This window comes from Pinus tabuliformis, chromosome 3_1 (genome assembly GCF_031772625.1).
Source record: "Pinus tabuliformis cultivar Carrire ecotype Pingquan chromosome 3_1, CPIR1, whole genome shotgun sequence".
Lineage (NCBI taxonomy): Eukaryota > Viridiplantae > Streptophyta > Pinopsida > Pinales > Pinaceae > Pinus > Pinus tabuliformis.
In genome coordinates, this window is record NC_142301.1 from 633,474,174 (window position 1) to 633,486,794 (window position 12,621).

Sequence of the window (12,621 nt, forward strand, 5' to 3'; positions counted from 1 at the left end):
ACGTTACTGAGGCAAAACATTGCTAGACTTGTTAATGGAGTTATGCAGGTTATTCTGAGCTGTGAATTTATTCACTTGATAATTGTGTTTCTTTGAAGTGGATGACTATGGATTTATTCACTTTGACAATTATTTTTCTGCCAGCAGTTGGTTTTTGGGTTGAGGGCATTTATCTATTTTTCACTTATTTAACATTTATTAAATTAGAAGGTATTTATCTATTTTTCATTTTTTATTATCTTATTATTAGATTCTAAATTTTAGATGAATAATAATTTTTATTTTTAAAAATGAAAAGTTAATCTAGAGTATAGTTCAGTAAATCTATAAGATAATAAAGAATTTTAATATAAATATTTATTTTTTCTGTAATATAATAGTGTTTTAATGATGATTTTTTCATAATTAATAATAGAATATCTGATTTTTCCATAGCTAATTCTGCATTCAAATTTCTCTATGAAAATTTATAAATTCTATATGACTATTTAAATCAAGTATAATCCAATTATAATCTATTTTTATTTTTCTATTTATTAATTTGGTTAGACACAACACTTTTAATACAATTTTGTTTTCTAATTATTTTCATGTTTTTTTTTTTCTAAAAATTTTATCTAATTTTTATTAGAATTGATATTAATAAATTATGCTTATTATGTATAGCCTGTTCATAACTATGGACTTACCAAGTTGTTCAATGGAATAGTTGTAACTAGAGATGAGAAACACCATAATTGTGAATGTTATTTTGAATTTATTTATTTCTAGAATTCCCATGCATTTGTGAATAAGTGGAATAGTTGTAACTAGAGATGAGAAACACCATAATTGTGAATGTTATTTTGAATTTATTTATTTCTAGAATCCCATGCATTTGTGAATAAGTGAGATGAGCAAATAAAATATACTACAGTGAGTAAACATAATTTCCATATATAATTTGTATTATTATTTTCCTATAAAAATGGGGTAAAAGAAATAGCCTTATAGTCATAGTCTTGCCAAACATTAGACTAGTAACACTCACACCATGTCATTTCCTTGAATTTTTAAAATTCTATCAAATTTGTCACAGTCTTTTTCAGAGAGAAAAAAACGTTATGTATTATATTAAGAAGATATAAATATCAGATACATAGATTTCAGTAACATAACCATATGGATCCAGCAGCCTTGATAGATTGCCCCCAGATTGGTTCAATACATGATGTGAGAAATGAAAACATATATGTAGCTTGCGAACTTGACAAAAATGGAGTGAAAGATATGTAAATAGAAGCTATCGATTTGAGAAGCCCGGCTATTCCTCAGGGGGCATGAGCGCCGATATAGAAGTGAGGATGGAAGAAATAGGCAGAGAGCAGCCTTGAAAAATTTTGTTGTTGCGCCATTTCCAAATTTGTCACAGTCTTACCAAAACTAATAACACTCACACCATGTCATTTCCTTGAACTTCTTAGAATTCTATGAAATTTGTCTTAATCTAACTAAACATTAGATTATTAACACTCACACCATGTCATTTTCTTGGGCATTCTTAGAATTCTATGAAATTCGTCAGCTATTTGGGTCAATTAGCAAACTCACTGTGGTCCAAGATTTGTAAACGTTGAAGCTTATAAACTTGCGCACCAGACAAACAGTTTGATAATTTTATTTAGAAATTTGATGGAATCAACTTTGATGAAGAGATATAATTTCACACTGTAATCATATCATGAAATTCAAAGTTTTAATCTAAAGTTCGGATTTTGTCTGTCCCATGTTTACCTTATTCCGAGAAAATGGAAGTAAAGTACGCTATTTTCGATGCCACACATGCAGCGCTATTTCTTTTACTTGTGTTTGGAGTAGATTCAAACCCAAGTACCCATGCACTGAACTGTGAAAGAGTATATTGTGTGAGCCAACAGTTCGGCCTTTTACCATAATGCGAGACTCTCACTAAACTCACTGGAACTCACCCTTTTACCATAATGTGAGACTCTCACTAAACTCGGTGGAACTCACTAAACTGATTCGGTTCACTTAAGCGACTTTAGTTTAACCTTCATTTACATGGAGAGAAATGTAATAACTCTAGTTTAGTTGAGAAGGGGCGAAGGGACCTTAGCAGCAAACTGAATCCCTATATCGAATTTCTTTTATAAATTATTACTATACTGGACCTATCGAATATTTTATATGATTTTATTTATTTATTAATTTATTAATTTTTTTATTTTTTTTAAATGGGATGGTATATCCTTGAAAGGATGAAAAATAGATATCAAACACAAGAATGGCAATTTAAGAAATAAAAAGTCATAAAAAGAAATTATTTGCCCGTCCCATTTATAACCTAAGTTTGGATTGAAAAGGATAGGACTTTATGTTTCTGTTATCAGCTGACTCTTTGGCTCTTTGGATTGAAATGAATCGGGCTTAGATTTGGTAATGTGGAACTGTAGAAAAACGCACATGCAGTCCCTCTTATTTCTTCAACTTTTGAGGAGGGCAGGTGTTGGATTTCTTTCTTCACGCTCTCAAACACTTGATTTTCTATTATTCGTTTATGAGAAGACAGCTACCAGTAATATATGAAGCACGCACATGCAGTCCCTCTTATTTCTTCAACTTTTGAGGAGGGCAGGTGTTGGATTTCTTTCTTCACGCTCTCAAACACTTGATGTTCTATTATTCGTTTATCAGAAGACAGCCACCAGTAATATATGAAGCTCGTTGCTGCATAACAGCAGAATTTTCTTTAGCTTATATGGGAAGAAAATCTGTTTATATGGCAGGTTGCAGTATTTAGAAACACTGTGTATGGTGGGGAGCTAGATCACTGCAGTTCAGAGTATGCTTTATCACATTGCCAAGCTAGGAAGAAAATTAATTTAAGATTGATTTCATAATAAGCATCAAAGGTATTGCTGTTTTTATAAGGTTGTTTCCATTTATTGTTTAAGCTAAATTAATTTAAGATTTGACTCCATAATAAGAATTATAAGTATTGCTGTTTTTCTGAGGTTGTTTCCAATTAGTTTTGTTCTAGATAAGAAACTGGGAAAAGCTAATTTTTTATAAATGGAATTTATGGAATTTTTGTTCATGCGTGAGGTTTTAACCTTAAGTTTTTGTCAAATTTCTCTGTTGTTCGACCTTGTCTTTAAACCTATTGCTTATACAGTTCAAAAAATATTCGGTTGACAGTAGCGCAGAACTTTTGTAAAACAATTTCTGAAGCTACTGGATTTTCTTTTCAGGTGCCTGTCGACATGTCAGGGGAGCAGCTCAGTAATGTCAGATATGAAGAGGTGAATAACAGAAAACTACCATAATAATCACAAATAACTGATGTTCTTTAAATTAAATTTCCTGATGCTCATAAATTTCCATGACTGATGTTCTTTAAATTAAATCCTTATGCAGGAGTTCATTATCAGTTCCTTAGGAGTGAAGTTATTTACTTGCAGATGGGTTCCCACAGACAGGGAAGCCAAAGCCCTTATATGTCTCTGTCATGGTCAGGATCAGATGCCCTTTCAATCCGCTGTGCAGAGTCCACTTCATAACGCAACATTAATCACGATTTTATAGATTTGGGAGTTTGTTAAATTTGTTGAGAATTTCGGATTTCTATTGTGTAATTTGTTTTCTATTGCAGGATATGGTATGGAGTGCAGCATTTTTATGGAAGGTACTCGGACTGGGTCCGTCCCTGGTTATCTTGGTTTCATGGATATTAATAAATCAACAATTATTTGGTTGGGTTTCTGTCAACAGAAATTTCGTATTAATTTACTTTCAAAACTAATTAACCCTGATTAACCCACTTGAAACTGCTCACAGATACAGGAGTGAGGCTTGCAAAGGCCGGGTATGCAGTATTTGGTATAGATTATGAAGGACATGGAAAATCTGCTGGAACACGCTGTTACATAAAAAGCTTCGATGACCTTGTAACGGATTGCGCAACCTTTTTCAGGAGCATTGCTGGTATGTATTATTGGGATTTTCTATGCATGCGACACATTTAAATGTTAGGGTATTTAATTGTTAAATTATTAGAACTCGCAAGATAAAGATTTAGCTAGAGAATAATGGTAGAAATTGGCTAAAATTGCAAAAAAATTGCAAGAGAATGAATTCTGTATTTCAATATTGATGGGAGAATCAATACATAAAGTAGTCAAATTAGACTTAAATTAAGACTAACTAAAATTAAATTTATTTTATATTATATAAATAATGTACATACATTAAAATTAATAATTAAAACTAACTAATGTAACACATCTTTATAGTTAATAATTAAAACTAACTAATGTAACACATCTTTATAGTATATTAATGTGCATATATATATATACCACATGCAAGTACTAAGATAACTAAAACTAACATGTAAACCAACATTAATATTCACTAGAAAAATTAATTAATGTAATTAGAGTAATAAGAAAATATGATAATTACATTGCAGAACGAGCCGAGTATAAAAAGAAAGCAAGGTTCCTTTATGGAGACTCAATGGGAGGAGCAGTGGCACTTCTCATCCATAGAAAACAGCCTAACTACTGGAGTGGAGCTGTTCTGGTTGCGCCAATGTGCAAGGTATCATTTGTATGGCATTTCACATTGCATGATTGAATCTTTATATTATGTCCTCTCACCTCGTTTATACTTATTACAGATAGTTGAAGAATTAAAGCCTCACCCTTTGGTTATTAGCATATTGAAGAAGTTAACTGCTATAATTCCAACGTGGAAGCTTGTACCTACTGAGGATATTGTAGACATTGGTTTCAAGGAACCAGAAAAGAGACAACAGGTAATAAATTGCATTGCTGATTTGTTTCATGTTTGTGAATTGTAATCAATTTGTAGGAATTCTGATTAATTTTCATGGTTTTGTCTCTTTGCACAGATTCGGGCAAATCCGTATGCTTATCAAGGTCGACCTCGTCTAAAAACGGCTTACGAGGTTCTCATGGTCAGTGTGGACATAGAGAAACGGCTGGACGAGGTACCGTATTCGAACATTACAATTTTTCTGCGGCTACCTTTAATAAACTCCTTAACTAAATGGGCTGTCACGGTCATAATGAATTATATGATGCAGGTGAGGTTGCCTTTTCTGATTGTTCATGGTGAAGCCGATAAAGTGACAGACCCATCTGTGAGCAAATTACTGTATGCTTCTGCCAAAAGCACAGACAAGACTCTGAAACTGTACCCCGATATGTGGCATGGATTGACATATGGAGAACCTCCAGAGAACACACAATTGGTATTCTCAGACATCATTGCGTGGTTGGGCAAGAGAAGCGGAGCCCGGTGCCACGAAGACCCCGAATTGGAAACGGATGCGGAATCTAGAATGATGAAAGCAGCAGCATCCGAAAGCGAAAGAAAGCTTTCCAACGACAACCTGTACACAGATCTTAAATGAATAATGTACAATACATTTATTATTGGGTAAATATTAAATTCTAATGAAATATTGGATGGTTTTTCTGTTTTTGTTAGCTTTGAGATACGGTTTATTAACATCTCGGTGGAGTTATGGGAATTAAGTTATTAAAATGATGTGGGATTGTATTTAGTCTTGAGTTATACTAATGTTTTAGGGATATTTAAGCTGTTAAAATTATGTGGGATTGAACGTAGTTTCTAAGTCACACAGACTTTTTAGCAGGGTAGAATTTTGCCCACAGAATTCAAATCAATAAACTTTACATTAATAAGTGTTTTAACAGAACACTCCATCAACATCTACTCTATCTTAAGTGAGCTAGATTATCTCATGACATTTTCATCTTCTCAATTAAATATCATTTTGTTTTAATCTAATACACCCTAGATAAAATAGTGAATCAATTATTAACTTATTACATGATATTTAATATTTTTAACCTACAAACTACACAACCTGAATTATACTAACACAACCTAAATTATAACCCTATGTGGAAAAATTGGAAAACAGAGCAAAAATAAGAGTGTCGTACAAAGGATGATCCATCAACTTACAGTTTAATTACAGCCGCTATGGGCATATCTCTGACTGAAACAGCGCAGAGCTAAAGGTTTTGCGGGGAACTCAACGTATTTGTTTCAGGAACCGAACATCTGGCCACTTCTGTGGGATCTACCTTTTAAATATCTAATTTTTTTTAATGAGGGAAGACACTCTTAGGTTGTTGCAAGATGCGAGTGTAAATTATTATATATTTATTTTAAATATGAATTTAATAATAACAGAGATTAAATTTTTTTAGTGTAGGTTTAGAGTGTTTAAATTGTATTTTTAAATTTTATATAGAGTACATAACTTAAACTTGTAAGTTCAACAAATTTTTGTTGGATTTGGAAAAGAAAACATATACCTATAAAAAAACCAAATTGTAAAACACATTATTTGGTTTTAATCATATATATATATATATATATATATATATATATATATTTTTTTTAATCCAATAGCTTTATACAATATACCTATTTTTTTAGTTCAATAGTTTTATACAACATATACCTATGTTTTTTTTTTTTTAACAATATATAATATATACATAGGTACATTAAAATATTTTATATAACATTTGCATTCAAACATTTTATCACTACACATTAAAATGATTTTTTGTTATTAATATATTTTAAGTACACATCAATATTAATTTGTATTAAAATATTTTATTGATCACCCACATTTTTGTTATTAATATATTTTTAAGTACACATCAATATTAAAAACCATATTTGGTTTTGGATGTGGAGAAGTCGAGCACTAGTGTGTATAAAAGCTGGCGATATTTGGTTTAGGATGTGGAGAAGTCGAACACCACAGTTTGCTCTCTAGAAGGTGTGGAAGTGCTCTTTGGAAGGTGTGGGAGGTTGAATCAGGAGGCCAGATGTGGGCTTGCTAGTAATTGGAGAGGAAGACAATCACAAAAATTTGTTGGAAGTATCTCCACTCTTCGTCCCCCTATGCAATTTCTCTGGCATTTGCCAAAAGTTTTGTGGGGTGTGGTCTAGAAGTTCGTTTTGGCTAACATATGTCTATTATTTTGTGGCATAGTGATGTTAGAAGGAGAAGAGACCCAACAAACTTCTTGTGCCAAAACAAAGGGTGGTTTCCTCGTCTTGAGCTTGGTTCCTCATCCTCATTTTTATTTCTGCTCCGAGATTATGTTATTGTGATTGTGGCCAGTGTATGGTGATTTCAAGTGGTAGGGTTCAAGGTCTTCTATTGGGGTGGTCTGGTTAGTGTCGGTTAGAATTGCGGTGGCTCGGTACTGTTTGGTGGAGGTCTGTAACAACGAACTGCAATTTTCTTATCTTCGGACGAGTCCTTTTCATAGGGGTGAGAGCTTTGAGGGTTTACACGATAGGCCTATTTGGTGTGGGCATTGGTGTAAAATTCCTCATCATTGGTGTGGTCCTGACGAGGAGGTGGTTCACTCGAAGAGAAGGCGTTACCATCTATCTGAATTGGGCAGTGTAGTGGGATCCCGACTCCCGAGTGTATTATGTTCTTTGGTGGTTATTTCCAGACACAATCCTGCATGGCCCCTAGACATAATTCTCGCTTGACCTTCGATGACAACAGAAAGGCCTCTGAAGCGGCCTTGAGGGGACATCGTCAAGCCAAGGCACCCCAATCTGCAGGTTCAGCAAGGAACGAGGACGTGCATGCTTCAGGCTCTTGCAGAGTCTGTCGGCTATCGCAGAGAAGGGTTGGAAAACCCCCTTGTGCCGCTCCAACTTATCTGCGACAGCCTGTAAAAGCTCATCCCGAGATCTTCAAGAAGAATAGCTTAGAGGAACACAAGGCCTGATGGCGGTTTTGACCCAGAATTAGTACTTTCAGTGTCACGTGCGGGAACAAGTCATGTGGTGTTGCGTGGGTACACCCACATTTTAGAAAAAATGGAATAGTTGGAAGCTTGGCTAGTTCACTTAGAACAACATGGTGTGTATAAAAGCTGGCGATATTTGGTTTAGGATGTGGAGAAGTCGAGCACCACAGTGTGTATATAAGTTTGCTCTCTAGAAGGTGTGGGAGGTTGAATCAGGAGGCCAGATGTGGGCTTGCTAGTAATTGGAGAAGAAGACAATCACAAAAATTTGTTGGAAGTGTCTCCACTCCTCGTCCCCCTATGCAATTTCTCTGGCATTTGCCAAAAGTTCTGGTGTGGGGTGTGGTCTAGAAGTCCGTTGTTTTGGCTAACATATGTCTATTATTTTGTGCCATAGTGATGTTAGAAGGAGAAGAGAACCAACAAACTTCTTGTGCCAAAACAAAGGGTGGTTTCCTCGTCTTGAGCTTGGCTCCTCACCCTCATTTTTATTTCTGCTCTGAGATTATGTTATTGTGATTGTGGCCATTGTATGGTGATTTCAAGTGGTAGGGTTCAAGGTCTTCTATTGGGGTGGTCTGGTTAGTGTCGGTTAGAATTGCAGTGGCTCGGTACTGTTTGGTGGAGGTCTATAACAACGAATTGCAATTTTCTTATCTTCGGACAAGGCCTTTTCATAGGGGTGAGAACTTTGAGGGTTTACACGATAGGCCTATTTGGTGTGGGCATTGGCGTAAAATTCTTCATCACTCGTGTGGTCCTGACGAGGAGGTGGTTCACTCCAAGAGGAGGCGTCACAATGTATCTGAATTGGGCAGTGTAGTGGGATCCCGAGTGTATTATGTTCTTTGGTGGTTATTTTCAGACACCATCCTGCATGGCCCCTAGACATAATTCTCGCTTGACCCTCGATGACAACAGAAAGGCCTCTGAAGCGGCCTTGAGAGGACATCGTCAAGCGAAGGCACCCCAATATGCAGGTTCAGCAAGGAACGAGGACGTGCATGCTTCAGGCTCTTGCAGAGTCTGTCGGCTATGGCAGAGAAGGGTTGGAAAACCCCCTTGTGCCGCTCCAACTTATCTGTGACAGCCTGTAAAAGCTCATCCTGAGATCTTCAAGAAGAATCGCTGAGAGGAACACAAGGCCCTGATGGCGGTTTTGACCCAGAATTAGTACTTTCAGTGTCACGTGTGGGAACAAGTCATAGTGGTGTTGCGTGGGCACACCCACATCCTACAAAAAAATGGAATAGTTGGAAGCTTGGCTGGTTCACTTAGAACAACATGTTGACTTCTCTTATAGCTCTCCACCTCAATTGGGGATTGGGATAGATAATCCTGCTTCCATCATTTATTGGGATAGATAATCCTGCTTCCATCATTTTTGATAACTGATTATCTCTTTTGATGTTTTGTTGGTTTTGAAGATTTTTTTGGCATCTCTAATCCCCTTATTGTCTGCTAGCTTGGGTATTTTTGGAATGTATGTCTTGGCTAGTAAGCTTAGGTTAACAAACCTGGTCTGAGTAAGAACAATAGAATTAAAATCTATGTAAAGATTGATATTTACAACTAATAAAAAACCAAACCTGATTAAAATAACAAAACAAAAAATAAAATAATAATATTTTAAAACAACCACTGCTTTCTTTTTATATTTTCTAATAATGGTATATAGGTGAATTAATAAATTAAAATATTAATTATTAATTTATACGATGTTATTAATTTGTATATAGGTGAATTAATAAATTAAAATATTAATTATTAATTTATACGATGTTATTAATTTTTAGAAAATGGATATCCAAAAAAGTAGTGTTATAATTATTATTTTTTAATTTAAAACTCCCATGTAAATTAGAAGCTTGCTTATCTTTATATCTTTTGTTCGTTCAGGTTAGTTATATATATATATATATATATATATATATATATATATATATATATAACTAACATTAATTCATTTCAAATTGGTATACATTTCTTTTAGTTAAATTCTTAAATATTAATATAGTCATATAAATCCCCGGTTGTGGGTGTTTAAAATCGCATTAATGTGGATGAGATGTTGGGCTGGCAGGTGGCATGGCCACAGGATCACCTGCGTTCTCATCCGCGGTGATTTAGGGCAAGCCTCTGTCACCTGGCCGGCGCCATTAATCTGGTGCGCGGGTTGAGACCTCCCCTGTAATTCTAAAACCATGGATTCAGATCATTTGCCACACCTTGCTCTGCCTCCATTAAACTGCTCTTGCCACCCTGCCGCTACGAAGCCAAGCTCTCGCACGATGACAGGAAGGCACTGCAGTATCCTGAGTTGTGTAGACTTGGGGAATAGAATTCATTTCTCCCATACTGCTCTTTGCACCCTGCAACTTAATTCCTCGGCTCCTGTTTCCATCTCTGGTTCGGGAAATCCTGTTATCTTCAGCGTAGAGTCTGCCGCCCATTCCCAGCTCACAGATAGCAATTCAGCCTTCTCGGCCCACACCAGCTTGCACCACCCCACCCATAGAACTATGTCGCGGCTTCGTCATCGCATGCGCAGCAGGCGAGGCAACAATCGAGGCTGAGCCATCCGCCCCCCCCTCTCCTCCTCCCTCTGCGTTGGCCTCTCCTTCGTCCTCCCCATCCTCCATTCCATCCATGAGCCACTACCCTGCCACCCGTAGCGGAAGAGGTCGCGCTCATCCAGGCGAAGCTCAAAGGGTCACTGCTGCTACCCAGATGGTCAATCTCCCTATGTCCCCTCACCAGCCCCATCAATCTGCTCAATTTTGCTTCCTCAACACTTTGAATAGACCCGTCATAATAGCCACTGTCTTTGTGGAATTCAGAGAGGAGACCTGCCCGCAATCCGTCCTAGCCCACAACACTGGGAAGACCCCGGTTCAAATGCCTCCCGCCTCTGCACAGGAGAAGTCAAGCGCCAACACTCAGAAGATGGCTCAGGTGCAGCCGGCAACCAGTAAGCCGAAAGCCTCGGGTAGCAGTGACACCAGCAAAGGCAAAGGCAAGAAGACTGATGACACTCCGGGTGGCAAGAAGGTAGCTGAGTACGATTGGGAGGAATACAGATGCTTGATAGTGGAGGAGCTGCCACCGCCAACCAACACCTAGCACATCCATGCAGACAGGTTTCGCCACCCAGCTCAGTTTTTTTGATGGTTTATTTTAATGTTTTCTTTTTCAAAATATGTGGTCATCTTGAGGAACCTGCTATAATGGACTATTTTGATTTAAAAGATAGCACCCCTGTGCGGGTAGCCTTTTCCACTGTTTTTCGGACTGGTTTCCCCCTCGGGCAGTCTCGACTCAGTTTTTTTGATGTTTAAACTTGCTATATCTCTGTTCCAGACCGGCAGAGGCCAGAGCCTCGTTGTAATTTTACTGTTACTATAATAGAATTAATTTTACTTAGAAAAAAAATATAGTCATATAAATTAAATAGTTGGTAAAATGGGCATCAAAACATTTGCATTATATTATATCTTACATTATCAAAATTAAAAATATTATATCTTATACCTGCAACAAGTAAGCATAACACTCTAAATCCACACACTGGTCCAATGCAATCATCATACCAACTTAAGAAATTTGTTTAACGAATAATTCCATGCCTGATATTAGATGTATCTAAGTGAGTGCAAGGGTTTTGTTTCCCTGCTCCATAGTTTATAGTGCTTTTTGTTAATATTACATAATTTAATGTTTAATGGCCATTTACTTTGGTGTGAATTCATTGGACCAAAGTGTTTATTGGTATCATGTTTTTCCAGGCCTAGAAAATAAATCGGTTTTTTTAGTTCATGTAATTAACTTCGTACATGCCTAGCCTTCACTAATAAACATAATAAACGAAGATATAATGAGTTGCAATTCAACATCAACAAAAATTAATATGGAAAGTGCTACATTTAAAACAGTTCATGTGGAATGACAAAACATGTTAAAGGAACCTAATTGCATATAACTTTAAGCTTGAAAAAAACTATCTACTTATCCTAATTGGGCAATTATCTATGCATTTATTCCATCTTAAAGAGTTGCAAAGATGTAGCCTAAACCAAACATCAGAGGACTTATGTTTACTTAGCCCGACATCTCATTCAAAAAATCATTTGCTGCAAATTGTGATTCACATATACTACATAAGTCATTTTTCCAAAGACTCTTGCACAAAACTAGAGAAAAATAGTTATGAAAAAGGCAATGATCCACCATCTTTCTTTTTATAGCTTGAAATGGTGCTAAGGATGGTCTGTATTATGCCTTACTCATTTTATTTTTCCTTAAATTTAGCTAGAGGGAAGGTGATTCCAAACCATGAAGTAGCAGAGTAGTAGGACTGATAGCCATGATAAATTGTTGTACAAAAAAAATAATCAGATTATACAATAAGCCAATTCTGTTGTTTATTGAAAAATTTATGCCAATGGGAATTATGAGGTTTAAAAGGAAAATTCCCACCATTTTCGTCGGTCACAATGGAAGAAGATCCTTGAAAACTGTGATAAGGACAAAACTTGGGTAAGAGATTAGCTATAAAAGAGAGATAAATGTGCAACGATCCTGAATCTTTGAAAAGTATCCAATAAGGGTAGCATTGCTGGCATCATTGAAATTTTTTTATTGCAAGAATATGGTAGTAGTAATCCTTTAGAAGACACTTAGATTCAATTGACAAAGGAAGTGCATCAAACAAAGTTTAGCCATCCAATGTATAATTTCTAGTACATGGCTTGTAACAATTAGAACTATC

General features: G+C 36.0%; 1 protein-coding gene across 5 annotated transcripts; it reads left to right on the forward strand.

Moving 5' to 3' along the window:
* Positions 1-2,426: 2,426 nt before the first annotated feature.
* On the forward strand, positions 2,427-5,502 carry LOC149188660 (caffeoylshikimate esterase-like). 5 transcript variants are annotated; one of them, XM_089413072.1, is made up of 10 exons: positions 2,427-2,635; positions 2,787-2,912; positions 3,252-3,302; positions 3,418-3,511; positions 3,653-3,685; positions 3,838-3,984; positions 4,472-4,602; positions 4,682-4,819; positions 4,916-5,014; positions 5,111-5,502. In XM_089413072.1, the coding sequence occupies exons 3-10, from the start codon at positions 3,264-3,266 to the stop codon at positions 5,438-5,440; spliced, it is 1,011 nt and encodes a 336-aa protein (XP_089269198.1). In that variant the 5' UTR covers positions 2,427-2,635; positions 2,787-2,912; positions 3,252-3,263; the 3' UTR covers positions 5,441-5,502. The 5 variants fall into 5 exon arrangements, with proteins under 5 accessions (XP_089269198.1, XP_089269200.1, XP_089269197.1 ...); XM_089413074.1 differs by having other exon boundaries at positions 2,787-2,842; XM_089413071.1 differs by having other exon boundaries at positions 2,427-2,912; positions 3,199-3,302.
* The last annotated feature ends 7,119 nt before the right edge of the window (positions 5,503-12,621 follow it).